This window comes from Mandrillus leucophaeus, unplaced genomic scaffold (genome assembly GCF_000951045.1).
Source record: "Mandrillus leucophaeus isolate KB7577 unplaced genomic scaffold, Mleu.le_1.0 Scaffold150, whole genome shotgun sequence".
In the NCBI taxonomy this organism is placed as follows: domain Eukaryota; kingdom Metazoa; phylum Chordata; class Mammalia; order Primates; family Cercopithecidae; genus Mandrillus; species Mandrillus leucophaeus.
The window spans coordinates 431055-447290 of NW_012101477.1; the positions used below are offsets into that span (position 1 = coordinate 431055).

Sequence of the window (16236 nt, forward strand, 5' to 3'; positions counted from 1 at the left end):
AGTATCCCAAATTTCTGAACATGAAACAAGCTTTCACTGAAATATTTCTCTGGGTCTGGGTGTCTCGCCCTGTTGCCCAGGCTGGAGTGCAGTGGTGCAATCTCAGCTCACTGCAACCTCCGCCTCCGGGGTTCAAGTGATTCTCGTACCTCAGCCTCCCAAGTAGCTTGGATTACAGGAGCACGCCACCTTGCCCAGCTGATTTTTGTATTTTTAATAGAGACGAGGTTTCACCATGTTGGCCAGCTGCTCTCAAACTCCTGACCTTCAGTGATTCGCCTGCCTCAGCCTCCCGAAGTGCTGGGATTAGAAGCATGAGCCACCATGCCCTGTCTGAAATTAAGAGAGCGTTTTCCCTTTATAAAGTGCATACGCTCAGTTTAGAAGGCTGACACAAGAGGACTGCTTGAGGCCAGGAGTTCAAGACCAGTCTAGATAACAGAGGAAGACCCCACCTCTGCAAAAAATAAAAATTAAAAAAACTTAGCTAGACATGGTAGCACATGCCTGTACTCCCAGCTACTTGGGAGGCAGTGGGAAAGATCACTTGAGCCCAAGAGTTTGAGGCTGCAGAAGAGTAGAAGCTCTATGAGCTATGATCACAGTACTATACTACAGCCTGGCCAATGAAGCAAGATCCTTTCTCTAAAAACACAAAACAAAAACACAAAACGCGAAGTGTGTAAGCTAATTGATGTAAATGGTAGCAAAACTATCCATTTAAACATGCGTGGAGTAAAAAAATTTTATAACTTAAAAAAATTGCAACTCATAGTAAGTATGAAAGGTCTCTTTAAAATCTAAGGAGCTTCAAAGAGGTAAGTGAAGATTTCCTGGACAGGTTCCTTCCCTTCTGGGGGTTTTTACTGCCCCTACCTGTGGGCTGTGGACCCCAGAACCCCTCAAGGCCTGTGTGCCCCACTCTGCAGAGAGCACTGGAGGAAGGCAGCAAAAGCCCAGCCCTCTTCAAAAGGGTCCAAGTTCAATTAACACAACACAGACTCCAGCCCATGTCTCCCCATACTCCCTCCTGCCTCAGTCTGTGCACAAGCCACTCCTACCTCCTCACTTAAGCCCCCACCAGGCCCAGGCCAGGGGCACACTAGGTGCCCCCTCCTCTCTTGTGTGTCACCACTTGTCACACCTACTGGTGCTTCCCTGGTGTCTTAGGCCACTGGCCTATGAGCTTCTCCAAGGAACAAACCACATTTGACTCTTCTCTCCATTCCCTACCAGTCCAACACAAACCCAGGGCCTGGAGAGGCCTCAAAATGTTTAGAGTACTTAAGAGCAGGAGTAAACACATAGGAGTTAGATTCCAGAGCTAATTATCTAACAGGCAGCAAAGGCCACAGATGCTCAAACATGGTACCAGAAAGATGGTATCAAGGATGGCTTCCTGGAAGAGGTGGCACAGTGGGCCACAGAGGCTGTGGGGCTACAACAAATACTGAAAATGCAGTGGTCAGTGAGGTAACAATGGGAACAGAAAAAAAAGGAGCAGGCACAGTTGAGGGCAGTGTGACCCCTGGGTGCCAGTACAGTCTGGAAACACTGGGAGGTCCCTACACAAAGATTCCTATAGCCAGTGGGAACCATGGGAAGCCAACAGAGCTTTGGGAAAAACAGAACAGTAAAAGCAGCAGGATGCTGAGCACTCACGCCCTGCTGGGCCCTAAGCCAAGACCACCAGGAGATTCAGGAGAGTGGTCCCGGGGGTCAGAAGAGGTGTGCAGATCTTTTCCAAAATGACCTCTCACCAATCACCCTCTCCACATGTAGCGTGTGGCAAACAGATGAGCCCCTCCCAGTTCCCCACTCCCGTACCAAAGAAAATACACAGCCCGGACGTAGGAGAGCATTAATGGAGCTAAGCCTTCTCCACCAGAGGATGCTGAAAGATGGACAAAGAAAAGTTCCAGCAGAAGTGACTATCATCTGGGCCACTTCTGGCCCCCTACCTCAGTCACCCCTCCTCAAGTTCCTATACAACTCCCTGTGGGGTAGGGCAGAGACTGCACTACAGATCCCCCTTCACAGGAGCCAGAGGCACAGGGGCTCTGCACCATCAGGACTATACGGCTTTGGCAAGGTTTTTGCAGCTCTGAAGGAAAAGGATGGAGGTAGCCAAAGAAGAGACAAAGACAGAACCTGGACACAGGTGGGAAGAAAGCCTGATGCAGTAGTAGCCAGGCCACAGGATGGTCAGCAATTCCCAAGCTGGCTGTGTATGCCCAAAGCCTGTGGAAAGAGTGAGAGTTCTTCTCTCCCTCTCATTCCTCTCTCTTCCTGAGACTATAATATTCCTCCTCCTGCCTCTCAGTAGAAACATACTCACAAATCTGAGGTTTCCCTGAGCACAACTGGCTGCCACCAAAGGAAGGCCAAAGTGGAGGGGTGGGTAGCTATCCATTTCCATTTTACAAACAAGGATCTGGGTTCAGGGACTTGCGGGGTCACAGGGTTATATGGCAAAGGGAAGGAAGGCGATGGTGGGTGGGGCTTACTGTCCTTCCCATTCCTGTGCAGCAGTTGCCTTCAAACCAGACCCGTGGGCAGCGAGCTGGACAAGCTTCGTCTAGATTCTAGACAAATCTCTTTGAAACAATGAGGAAACAGAGGGTCCAAAGGGTCTTGTCATGGTCATATGGTGAGTCATGGCAGAACTGGGACACTCTGCAGTGTCCCCACAGCAGCTGCTATCCCCGACACTGGGTATACAGAGACACACAGAGCAGCCATAGCCAGCCTTTGTACCATCCAGGCAGGCAGCCCTCTTCCCTAGGACTCTAAATGAATCTTACCTATTTCAGAGGTATTAACAGAATCTAAAGGAAGGAAGGGAAAGGAGGTCCCACCCAGATAAATCAAAGCTGGAAGAGCACTCAATAGTGATCTATTTGGCTTATTCAGTCATTCCATCATCTGATCAAATATTTATCAGGCATCTATCTACTCCATGTCAGGCCCTGGGCTGGGTCCTAGGGAAACAGAGATCAATAAGGCATTTGAGTTCCTGCCTTTGAGAAAACCCCTGCCTGATGGAGGAAACAGATGGGGAAGCAGATAACTATGAGGTAATGCAAAAAGCAGAACAGAGACGTGTCTGTGGAGCCGAGTGTGTGTGTAGCAAAGTCTTGGAGTGCTCTGTAAAAGGTAGGTCTGGAGGGCTGACAAGCACACATTGGGCAGAGGGGTTCATGGAAAACAAGACAGAGGTGCAGGAGTCCACCACTACGTTTCACAAACAGGGCATTCAGAGAATCATGGATGAGAAGGGAGGGAAGATGGCCCATACCAACCTTGACTGCCACAGTAGGGAAAAGTGGCTTTCCCCAACTTTTCTGCACAAGCCCAGAAGATTCTCCAGGCAGTCATGGGTCAGCCTTCTGGGTCAGTAGTTTAGTGTGCTCCAAACTCTGCCTCCCTTGCAGACTGATGCTGCCTAAGTTCTTCCTAGACAGCCTGTGTATGCCAGGCTCCTGGCTACAGGAGAGAGACTGGGGACCCACCAGGGCCATGTCTCAGGAATGCCCAGGACCAAAACAGTCCCTCACAAATTGCTCCCCCACATAGTATACTCAGGCTACTTGGAGAACCAGAGAACTGGGTATAAGTTACTTTTAAATTTTTTCTTTGTATTTTATAGACGTGAGGTCTCGCTATGTTGCCCAAGTTTGCCTCGAACTCCTGGCCTCAAGTGATCCTCTCACCTCAGCCTCCCAAAGTGCTGGGATTACAGGTGTAAGCCACCATGCCTGGCCCACAAGTCACTCTGTTGTCCAGGCTGGAGTGCAGTGGTACCACCAGGGCTCACTGTAGCCTCTACCTCCCCAGATGCAGATGATCCTCCCACCTGGGCCTCTCGCATAGCTGGGACTACAGGCAAACCAGGACACGAGGCTAATTATAGTTTTTGCAGAGATGGTGTTTTGCCATGTTGCCCAGGCTGTTCTTGAACTCCTGGGCTCAAATGACTCGCCGGTCTTGGCCTCCCAAAGAGCTGGGATTACAGGCATGAAGAACCGTGCCTGACCCATCGGTCACTTATCTATGATCCTCCTTCCTGATCCCTCAGAGCAATCAACACGGGTGATCACACCCTGTCTCCTTGAAGCTCTGCCCTTGATTTCTCCTGCACAACCTTGCCTGGTTGTCATGATTCTTTGTGAGCTACAGGCTTACCTGCATTTAGCAATGGCCTTGGTCAAGGCTCAGGCCAAGGTACTCTCTTCCAGTGCTCTGCCTTCTTCCTCATCAGTGTCAGCCATGCCCACACCCTTAATTACCTCCTATATACAGATAATTCACAAACAGGTCTCTAGCCTAGTCCTCTCCTCTTAAGCTTCAGATCCTTCAATTCAGCTGCCTACTTGCTATCTCCACTCTTTATCTTGAAACACCTCAAAGGCAACCCCTCAAAACCAAACACTGTCTTCTCTCACCAGAACTCACGCCTCCTGCCATACCCCCTGGGTCAGCTAAAAGCATCACCATTCAAACAGGTACCCAAACTCCAAACTTCAGACTGATCCTTCGCATCTCCTTCTCTCTCACCAACCCTCATTCCAGCCCTCTGACAAGTCCTACTGGCTTTATTATTCAAAATTAACCATATATTCTGAGCACCTACATGAGAGACATTAAACTAGGTACTTGGAATACAACTACCTCAAGGAGCTTGAATGTGGAAAGAAAAATTAGATATGAGTATTATGCTAGATACCTTACATTAAATAGAGTCCACAGACAAATACTATGAGAAGCTGAGAAGTAGAGGATGAAGTAGTTACTACCTCTTCTGGGTGGGAAGAGACGATGAGCAACAGCAGCATCTGGCATCCTAACACTCATTTCTTGCATATTTACTTTGCATAGACACTGTGTAAAGCTCTCGATAAGATTGCCTTACAAGGATAAAAACTGCCTTATATTTTATCCTTGCAAATAACACTATGAAGTAGGTATGAGGATCCCCGATTCCCAAGTGAGGAAACTGAGCACAAAGAAGTTAATTCACTTACCTAAGGTGGCAGTTGGTGAGTGGCAAAGCCAACAATACTTCAAAGCCAAGACTGCCTGTACCCTAGACGTGTGCTCTGTAATGCCTCAGAATCCTTGCTGGAAGTGGCCAAGCAGGGCCAGCACAGACAGAAGGGGAGGATGGAGAGGACTCCAGGTTGCGTGGCGCGCTCCTGCTTCACAGTATTCATTACAGTAGTAGCCATACGTGTATTTTAAGGCTGTCTGATTGTCTTCTCTACTAGAGTGCAAACTTCTTGAGAGACTGCACCATGTCTGTCATCTTCAATGCCCCATGCCTACCAGAAACTTAATAAGGTTTTGGGGACCTTATTCAAGAAAAATATAATGAAAGCATCACTGCTATACAACCTGTTCCTGCTCACTAGATAAATGAGGCCCTACTGACCACAGCCCAGCATATCTCCAAGTTTCTCTCTGCTGCCCTGTCTGTGCAGAGCCCTCTCACAAGGGAGAGGAAATGGAATGGGTTGGGAGAAGAAATAAAAATCTAGGGTCTCCCTCCTACAAGGAAACAATAGGGGCCTAGGACTCATAGTGGTGGAGGAAGTGTCAGAGCAATAGGGGCTGCGGTAGGGAGATGAGTGGGAGAGGGAGAATAGAGGCCTTCCCCTCTGCCACTCCCTGAACCTCATGTCTCACCACCCCAACCTTGGCTTCTGCCTCTTTGATTTCTATGTTACTGCCACCTCTTGGACGGTAAATGTGGGTTTAGTCCTTAAGCCTCCAACAGAGTAAATCTGTGGGGTTGGAGACATTCTAAATAATGACTGGAAGTCATCAGGTCAGAGGCCTGCTTGCTGAGACATCCTGCTTCATTCAGCAGAACCCACTAGGCTCTCCTGTTTTAGAGCTGCTTGACCCAGCTGCCACAGCATCTGGCTGCACTCCCTTTGGGCCATGCCAGCCCAAGCCAAGCCACTCTCCTGTCCCCTTTTTGCTTCCTGGGAAATAGGGCCCCAGTGAGTGATCTAGTCTCTGACCTCACTCCAAGGTGCCAGGGATCTCTCATTCACTCACTGCCTGCCCAGAAAGCCCAGCTTAAATTCTTTTTTTTTTTTTTTAAGAGACAGAGTCTCGCTCTGTCGCCCAGGCTAGAGTGCAGTGGCGCGATCTTGGCTCATTACAACCTCTGCCTCCTGGGTTCAAGCAATTATCCTGCCTCAGCTTCCCGAGTAGCTGGGTTACAGGCACCCGCCACCACGCCTGGCTAATTTTTGTATTTTTAGTAGAGATGGGGTTTCACCACCTTGGCCAGCCTGGTGTTAAGCTCCTGACCTCGTGATCCACCTGCCTCAGCCTCCCAAAGTGCTGGGATTACAGGTGTGGGCTACCGTGCCCAGCCCAGCTTAAATTCTTTGAACTCATCTCCCCTATTGAGAGAGACGGCTGCCTTGGATTTCTTTCTCCCAAGTTGAAGTTGAATACCCTATGGTTTTACCTGCTTAGGACAGCTGCTTTCCCAACCTTTACTAGCACACATGATTGTATGGAGCTTCATGCTTCCAGTGTAGACCAGTTCTCAGGCCAGAACCAGGCCATCCTCTTGGAATCAGTCTGGCAACAGACATTCTGTTCTCACTAGAGGGAATGCTCTGTGTTTCACTGCTGGCCTCAAAAGGCCCTCAGCAAAATTCTTAACAAAGTGACATGTTACCTTTTCTAACCTCCTTGGTGGATATGCTAAGAACTCCCAAGAAAAGCCCACAGTCCTAGTTAGGATGAACAAGCTAACACAAGCACATTATACTCAATTACTGTTGAAGGGGGAGGAAGTGACTAGGGCAGAAAGAGGGAAGCTGCCTCCAAACAGCTGGTGGACTATCAGGCAGGACGGAGTGACCATAAAGTGGGTCTTCAGCAGCTCAGAGAAGGACCATCACCCCTGCCCCCATTGCTGCCCAACCTCCCAACTGAGGGAATGGAGTTGTATTCCTTAGCTCACCTCCTGTCCCCAAGTAAGCTGAGAAACCTGTGGGACCTATGGCCAACTAGAGCTCTCCTTCACTCCTTCCTAGGGTTAGTCACCCTGTGAACTCAGGCCCACACTCTCTGGGTCTTAGGCTGAAGTCAAGGTGGGGTTGGAATTCTCCCAGCACACACCCACACCTACACAGCCAGAACCCAGTGTGGTCAATACCCGACTCCTACCACGGGCAAGGCCAAGCCAAGGACACTATGACCCAGGCCCAAGCCATGAACAATCATTTCCCTCAGGACATTTTAACTCAACCATATCCCCAGGTGTCCAAGAAAACAGGAAGCCAACCCCAAAGTGAACTCCCCACCTGTGCCGAGGAAGAACTAAACACACACAAACAAGTGGCCAAACTCGCCATGGCCCAACCCCTCACCAGTCTGGCCAGCTGTTCACTGTCAGGGCTCAGAACATCAGTGAGACCGCCCACTCTCCACCATACCCAAGCCTTGCTGCCTTGCACCCAGGCCCCTCACAGCCTTTGTACAGATCCTTTACCCAACACCTGTCTGCCAGCTGGCAGGTGGAGGGACCCCAGTGGGTAGGATGGGCTGCTACAGGGAGAAAGGCGATGCCGTCTTGGCCCTCAGGCTCAGCCTACAGCACTTTAGGCACAGCTGTCTCCTGCCAGCCCTGGGCATTAGTGGTTTTCTGCACGGTCCAGATCACAAGCTTCTCAGGATCAAGGACTGGGTCACCTCCTTTTCTTGCTTCCCAACTCCAGCCTCCTCTGTGCCAGGCCTGGGCTCAGTAAAAAGGGATGCCAGTCTTCTGCAGGAGCACGCCCCGCCCCGTTTACTCTGCATCCTGAGTCTTGCTGAAGCCAGGGCCACCGGCCAACACCAGGAAGGGCCAGGGCCGGAAGGAAGCAGCAGGGCCTATACACAAAGCCTACATGTGGACTATAAAAAGGAGCTCCTCCCCGCCTCCCCCAGGATGGGCCCGGTTCCTAGGAGGTAAAGAGTGGGGAGAAAGCTAGGACTTAAGCCTGGGCACACAGCCACTGCAGCCTCTCAAAAGCTAGCCAAGCACTACCTCAAAAGGAACTAGTCTTGCAAGGAGGGGTGGGAGAATATTAAGGGCTTAGCCAGGAATGCAAGTAAAGACTCTCCAAGTCCCATCTCTTGGGACCATAGCCTCTCTTAAGGCAACCAACTCCACTGTCCCCACTGCTTCTTCCCCGAAAATACAGAATATTAGGGGACGAACCCCTTCTCACACTTCTTTCTCTACTCTCTAGGGGCTGAAAACACCCACCAGAGGTCTCTAGGCACCCATATTCCCCACTTTCTCTGGAGACTCCAGCACACTCAGCGAAGCTCTGGGAAGCAGCTGTGATGAGTGGCAGAAGTAGCGAGAAACTCAAACTCTGGGCGGCAGCAGAATACTGTGGCCACAACAGAGTAGGCTCAGCAGGCAGCTCAAGTAGGGGCATGGGTCAGTGGGGATGGGGGGGCGGCTATGGCAGAGAGATAACAATTAGGCAAGGGCCACACAAAGATACCTATTTCAAAGATGTCAGCCAAGGCAGTCTCTTGACCCACACAGGCAGCACTCTACTCTGTAACAGCTAAGCCACACCCACCACATGCATCCTAAGTCATAGAAATTAATTCCTTCTAAACCTCCATACTCCAAATCCCTCTCCAGCCTAGTTTACCCAGGGTGTTCAGGCTCTGTGCTAGAGGCCTCACCCAGAATCACTCAGGCCACTCTCCAGGGACGGTGGTGTAGGTCAGCACACATAGTAAATAGGGGAAATTAACATTCCTTGTTGCCAGCCATTGATATGTGGGCACCATTTGTTAGCACAGCACACCCTCACCTACCCTGACAGAGCAGCCTCTTGCTTATTTCCTTCATAGAACTCACCGAATCTTGTAAGCATTTTATCTGTCTGGCTATTTATCTCCTTTCTGGCTGTATCTACCCTAACCTTATGTCTACTTCTGGTCTCCACAGTGCTTGGCACAGTTAGCAAATGCCAGAGTCTAAAGCCAGGGAAGCACAAGTAGTGTCTCACTTATTCAATGAGCCACTGAGGCCCAAGAAAGCTAGTTTTTTTTTGTTTTTTTAAGGAGAGTAGCTATGGTGAGATGAAACACAAACCAGGCTAGAGATCTACTGCCACCATGAACAAGTCAGAGGCTGGAGTAATCACATCCAACTCAACATGCCCAAAACACAGTAGCAAGGCCCACAATAAATGTATGACAAATTAAGGAGCATATGAATGAATGCACGCTCTTGAGTTGTCATAGAGAATCCTGGCAAAGCCCTTCTCAGGACATCTGGGGCACGGAGCCCCAGGTTCCCATGTTCGAAGTGTCACCACGAACCAGCAAGTCGAGAGGGTGAGGCTCTTCTGTACCCCGTTCCCAAACAGCGGCTACATTCACCTCCATGTACGAGTGTGGGAAAGGTCTGGGAGGGCCAAGCATCTCGACACCAGGGTTGTGGCAAGGATGAGTGCAGGACGGGTTTTGAAATTGAGGCAATAAGTCCAGCTTGTCCACAGATGGAAGCCTAGGCTGGTCAAACACATGTGGCCAGAGGGAAGAAAAACAAAACAAAAAAAATAACCCTCTGTTCCTATAGAACAGTCCATCTTATTGTCACTTGCACCAGAATGGGAGAATAAACTGAATACTATAGCAGGACAGAAATCCTAGGATCTACCACGAACTTGCTATGTGACCTTACCCTCAGGACGTTGGTTTTCTCCTCTGTAAGAGAGAGATAGTAACTCCTGTCCTCCATGGATTCATGGAGCTACTGGGAAGTTCAAACAATACAACAGGTGAGAAAATGTTCCATGAACTCCCAATATACTGTTCAAATTCCAGAGTTTTTTGGTGCCCCAGTCCTCTGTGTACAGACTCAGGGAAGGAACACAGAAAGCGAGTAGGAAACAGACTCCTAGCCCAGGTTGTTGGAGCAGCCACTTGTGGCCGAGCTCAGTGGTGGAGAATTGGAGCTCTGTAGTTAACGAAGGTGAGAGTAAAGGAAACGAATACTGTTAAGTGGTCACTAAGTGACAAATGTTGTGCTGGGTACTTTTCACATAAAATCTCTTACTCTGATATACAATCTCCCTTATTATTAATATACAGCTCTGTGAGAAGAAATTACTTTTACAGCTAAAGATCAGTTTCAGACAGGGAAAAGTAATCTGCCCAAGGTCACAGTAAGAGCTGAGACCTGAACCCAAATCTGACCAGCTCTAGCCACAAATCTCTAGGCACTTAAGCTCAATTACCAGCAAGGTGGGACGATATGGTCAACGGCGGCCCGAAGCCAATCCTCACCCATGGCTCCACCTTGAGTCTTGCCACCTGTAAACATGCTGCTCTGCGAGATTCCCTCCAAGGAGGCACTGTTCCCATGCTCCTCTAAACAAGGCGCTCTACAAGGGGCACCAGAACATTCCCATCCTCCTGTCCCACACCCATCTCTCCTACGACTCTCCTCAAAGTCTGCAGCGACTTCTCTAGTTCTAACAAAGCAAGTGGAAAGGGGAAAAAATCAGTCTTCTAATATCAGGCCTTTGCAATCTCAGGCCTCACTCCCTCCCTCCAACTTTTCATCTGTGGTCTCCTTGAAGCAACGTCCCACAGGAAAAGGCACAGAGTGAGAAGAGATGCTGTGAGTTAACGGAGACTGACACAGAACAGTGACAGCAGAGGCAGGCCCTACCACATCAAGGCTGTGGCATTAGAGCACTTCCTGGAAGACAAGGTCTCTCCAGATAGCGTCCTGGGCTAGGCACTTAGAAATAGGACAATATCATACCTTCACTCCACAGAAAGGGTTACCACCCAAAGCAGCTGCTTCCAGCCAACTGCCGTCTCTCCCCGCAAAACCAGCAGTGGGAAAGAGCCCTGACAATAGAGGGATTGCTGAGAGCTGCAAGAAAGGATGGGCAGGCCTCCTTGCCTCTGAATCAAAGGGCTTGGTGGCCAGGCACCAGTCCCTTAGGACAACAGGTGCATTCGCTCTTCTCCCCACTAGGTCCTCCTGGGAACTTAATCCTCATCTCTGTCCTGTCAGGGTTCCTACGTAGTAAGCACTTACACTGTGCCACACATCATGCTAAGCACTTTATACAGGTTCTCATCAAATCCTCACAAAAACCTTATAAAATAAATGCCATTTGATACTATCCCTTTTACAGATAAGCAGCCCAGAGAGGTAAAGCCACATGCTTTAAGGTCACAGAGCAAGTAAGCTGCACAACAGGATTTTAATTCAAGCAGAGTCTAGGGCCCAAATGCTTAACTACTAAGCTCTGTCTCACCCCTCAAGACCCAGCCCTTCTCCCATCCACCACCATGGCATCCCCACCCTGCCTCAGCAAGAAGGTCTTGTCTGGGCCCTCATCAGTTCTCTCCTGCAAACTGGAGGAGCTCACTGGCCTCCCTCCCCAACACCTGCCTGACAAACCACTGCCACTGTGGTCTCCCAGACAGAGGCAAGTCAGTCCCACTACAGCCTCTGCTGACTCCTGCTGCCTCCAGAACTGAGTGTAATCTGCTGGGCACGGCACGCCAGGGCTACAGCAGTCTCCAACCAGTCCCAGCCTCCTCTCTACCACACCAACTCTGTTCCCTACCCCTGCACGGAGTGATTTCCAGTTCCTCAGCCTCGGCACAGGCAGGTGCCTCAGTAATTCAAGGCCCACCTCAAAGGTCACCTCTCCTTTAATGCCTTCCTGGCAGAGCTCCTCACAGTTCTTGGCAGAGGCTTTTATATTATGGCATGTAACACACAGGGTTATAATCACATGCCTCTACATCTGTCTATTCCAAGAGTTCCTCAATGGTACAAACCATGTCTCAATAAACTTTTGAATCCTTGCTGCCTAGCACTGGGTGAATTGGAGGTATAATAATACTTATTGCAAATATTAATAAATGTGCCTCATTCCAAGAAGCTACCCAGAGCAAAGCTGGTAGTCAAGATCTCCAAACTCCAACTGAATCCTGTGCATCTATGTACACATACACGCAGAGTCCGGAGAGAAGCTGGAGGTGTTGTGGGTCCCAGGACTGGGTGTGCTCAGCTCCTCCAGTTATCTGTGAAGCAGGCCCTTTTCCTAGGTTCACAGGAAACAGAGAATCCCAGCTGGGCGGGGGGCCTGGAAACCCACACATCAGGGCAAGCCTGGGGTGCTGAGGAAACACTAAAAGGTCTGACTTCCCTTGGAAAAAACTACATTCAGACAGGAAACACACAGGCAGGGATGGCTAGCTCTGGAGATCCGGACATGTGCTCTTGCCCCTCTCCCACTGGGAGTAACAGCCAGTACAAAGAAAACCCTTGATGACACCGGCCTGGGCCTTGCCCTCTCCCGTGCTGTGGGCCTAGCCCTCGGAGCAGACCTCCTGGTGTGGTCTGCTCCCCAGCCACAGGGGCCAAGCCCCAGCCAGCTGGTTCCACTACTACCTCCCTTCTGAGCCCGCCTGCCTCATCAGGGCGGTTAGCTGTTTTCTTCCGCCACCCTCACCCTCTTCATCAAAGGTACTGCTCACAATTGGCATTGCCTGTTTTCATTTCCCTAAAAGCAAGCACCCATATTCATTTACCTGAGAGGGCCTGGCATCTAGAAAAGTATCTAGTGAAGAATCAGCCAAAGACAGAAGACTAGGCCCCAGAAGTCCCCAAGGACATGCTCAGTCAGTATTCACAGAGTACCTCCAGTGTCTACACCAGTGTTTACTGGGCCCACAAAGACCCTCAAATGGACAACCTCATTAAACACGAGTCTGAACCATCTCAACTCAGAAGACACCAGAAGAAAAAGTGTGGAGCCAGAGCCTAGAGAGGCTGAGGCTGTCTTGGGATACCAAAGCCAAAGCGGTCTTTGCCCTGTAATGCACGGCCTGAGCACAAAGGTGTCTCACAGAGGAGCCACGTGGATCACAGGGAACATGGTCTTGGGGTTGCTAGTCAGCCACTGACTAGTGAGCTGGCCCCAGCTGAGGCCCTGGCACACACTGACACTTACAACACCTTGGGCACAAACGATTCTCCATTTCCATTTCCTCATCTGTAAAATGGGACAAAAGGTCTCGATAGCACTCAGCTGGAACTCTACGTAACTGCATTTTATTCATTTATGTCAGTATCTGCAACATCAAAGGCCAAACACCAACCTGGTTCCTGTCATACCACCAGGACAACCAAACTTGTCAACACCTAAGCACTTCCCCACCCCGCCTTTGAGCCAAATGACCACCCTAGAAATCAGCAGGTGTCAGCTCCATTTCACAAGTGCTGACGCGAGAGGGCACAGAGTCAGGGCAGAAATAGGTCTTACGTATGAGTGCTCCTTAAACCACACTGTCTCTCCCTCAGGTCCACCGACACCCTGAAGGTAGCACAGTGTTTCTCTCTTTGGCCGGGCTTCAGGCACTGCTGGTACCCTGGTAGGGTCAGCAGGAAAGGCCAGATACTTGAGGCACTTGGGCAAGAGTCCAGGTGGCAGAAAACCCGGCTGGCAGTCCAACCTCCTCAGAGGCCGCAGGAATCAGAACCTACCAACAAGGAGAGTCCATGAATGGACAGAAACAGGGCAGGCTTCAGTGGAAGCCTCCATTAGTAAAGTCTGAACACACAGGCATCAACCAGACTTTTCATCCAGGCTCCTTTCAATTTGAGTCCCCAAAATCCAAGACCCAGGGTCCTCCTACATCCTTTGCCTACCCTCCAGGCCTGTCAAATCCTAGCTAACTGATGAGATCACTGAATGTGTACACCTCTGGCTGACCCACCTGCTCACTGCTGGGTAGGGGGTTATCAGGTCCTCTGTGTGCCTGCCTCCATCCCCCAAAGACCTGAGGCATGATAGATCATGCCCTCTCTGCACCCCTTTTCTGTTCAGGCCCCAACTTACAAACAAGAAAGGTCACACCCAGGAGTCAAATGTGCACAACTCCAAACACTTTCTCTACAGAAACACTGTTTTACATGGTGGGTGGGTGAGTGGGCACATGGGTTGAGGCAAAACAAAACTGTTTCCTGCCTTTTTCTGAGTAGCAATCTAAGTGAAATGTGAATTTGGTCACCGTCCTCCTCCCTTCCTGCACCTTCACCCTTACCTCCAGCCACACCTCACCCCCTCACCATTCCCAGTTGAGGGTCTTGAAGGGCAGCCATGGTCTATTGTTAATGTTATTACTAATAACAGCTCACATTTATTAAACATTTATGTGTCAGACAATGCTAGATATTTTTACATGAATTGTCTCATTTGATCCTGGAGCAACCATATATAGTGGATATATTACTACCCCCATTTTACAGATGAGGAAATCAAGGCTCAGAGAAGGTAAGTAACTGGCTGGGAAACATACAACAAATATATGGGCTTCAAATCCAGACTTGCCATCAACCACTGTGCTACATTTATTGCCTGCTAATATGCATGGTTTAAAATGCAGTCTGTTACCCAGGAGATCTCTGAGAACTTTCAGCCAGTGCCACCAACTCAACACAGCATAGGGAGCAAGGAAGGGGACCATGCCTGGAGTCTGATGCCTGAGTGATGTTCCCAGGATTATCTCAGCTCTTTGCAGTGCCCATCCTTCCTCTACTTTGGAATCCACAGGCTCTCAAGTCACTAAAATGTTCTCCCAGTGGCTGACAGGGTCAGTGGGGGCACTGAGGAAGGCGGCTGCCATTTCTAAGTTGAGCAGCTGCGTTAGATGTGTGTCAGATCTGGAGTTTGTAGCTGAGGATGGCTGGCTGCCTCACCACAAGACCTTCCTTCCTCCCAATCTCCTCAACCATCTACACACATGCACACCATACCCAAGAAGGTTTGTGGGACCCCCCTTTGGGGTGTCACTTCCTGATCCCCCTCCTTCACACAGACCTGGTTCTGAGCCCGGGTCTCTCTAACCCCAGTCTCCGGGGGTCCCTGCAAGAAGCAACCTAGTCTGGAGTTGCAGACACATCATCTCTTCACACTGAGAGGCGGGGGAATGGAGGGCAAAGCAGAGTGCCCATCCGACCACAGCACAGGCACGCGCTAAGTGGAACAACTCTCAAAGATCTGGGGTTTTTCAAAATCCCCCAACTCCCTCCTCCCACTACAGACCAGCACAAAAGCAGCCAAGCTCAGGCCTGGGAAGGCGAAAAGGCAGGAAACCAAGAGAAGCCGCTCCCGCTCCCTGAAGCCACCGGACAGAGGACAAAGGGCTAGACTCCAAACTAGCTGCACTCCTGAGAAGAGTACCTGACTCCAAGGCGCTGGGGCAGGCCTTTATGGGGCCCATCTTCTGGGAACGTGCTTCCCAGGGCAAGGGGAGTCCCTGTTCTGGCACTGAGTGTCTGCCCACCCACATGGGCTTCCAAAACTCAGCTTTGGGACAAAAGTAGCATTAAAAACAAAACAAAACAAAACAAAAACAAAAAACAGCCACTGCCTTCTCTCAGGCTTCTCCAAACCAAACAAGACCACCTTCCTCCCTCTCCCCCAGAGGGAGATGAGTAGGCCCGGCTCTGCTCCAAGACCAGCCCTACCCAACATCTGCCTAAGTTCTACTTAGGAAACCCAAAGGTTCCTTTGCAACCAAGAGCCCAGCCTGGGGGCCCGGAGAGTTTCACAGACTGCTCTTTCTGGAAAAAGAGTGGTGGGCGGGGACCGTCTGGTCAGGCCCCAGGTTCCCGTGCTGGGTTGGGGCCGCTGCCTTAGCTCCCCTCAACGATGCCACCACCACTCCCAGGGTCTGGGGGGGCCCGATGCCCGCACCGCAGATCTCCAGCCCGCGAGGATTTTTAGGCCTCAGGGCAAAGCTCCAGGAACAGTAACTCCCCCCAGCTGGGGGAGGGGGTGTCCTGTCAGGTGACCGAGGACCCGGATGCCCCCCGCCCCCAGTGACCACCCGAGACGAAGCGGGGGCGGGGCCCCGAGGGGGTGGGGGAAGGCCCGAAAGTTTGCCCAAGTCGCTGGGGCGGCCGGCCGGGGCGCAGGCAGTTGGGCCGGGCTCCCACGACCCCAGCGCGCGGCGGGCCCAAGCAGGAAGGGGGCGCACTTACTGGCCCCCTCTATCTTGTCGGCGCCCCGGCTCCACGTGATCTGGCGCGTCTCCAGCTTGACCTGGAAGGTCTTCCGCTCGGGTCGCTGCGACTTCTTGGAGTAGAACAAAGTCATGACGGTGCCCACCTCGAGGCTGCGGCAGAGGTGCAGCACCTCGGCGTCCGAGGGCGCG

General features: G+C 50.8%; 1 protein-coding gene across 2 annotated transcripts in view; it reads right to left on the reverse strand.

Moving 5' to 3' along the window:
- The window catches only part of PLCG1 (phospholipase C, gamma 1), a 37903-nt gene extending 21673 nt beyond the window's left edge, over nt 1-16230 (reverse strand). For both annotated transcript variants that reach the window (XM_011974962.1, XM_011974961.1), the window contains exon 1: nt 16064-16230. In XM_011974962.1, the coding sequence (XP_011830352.1) occupies nt 16064-16178 (115 nt within the window). In that variant the 5' untranslated portion in view covers nt 16179-16230. The remainder of the gene's footprint in view (nt 1-16063) is intronic.
- Nucleotides 16231-16236: the final 6 nt, after the last annotated feature.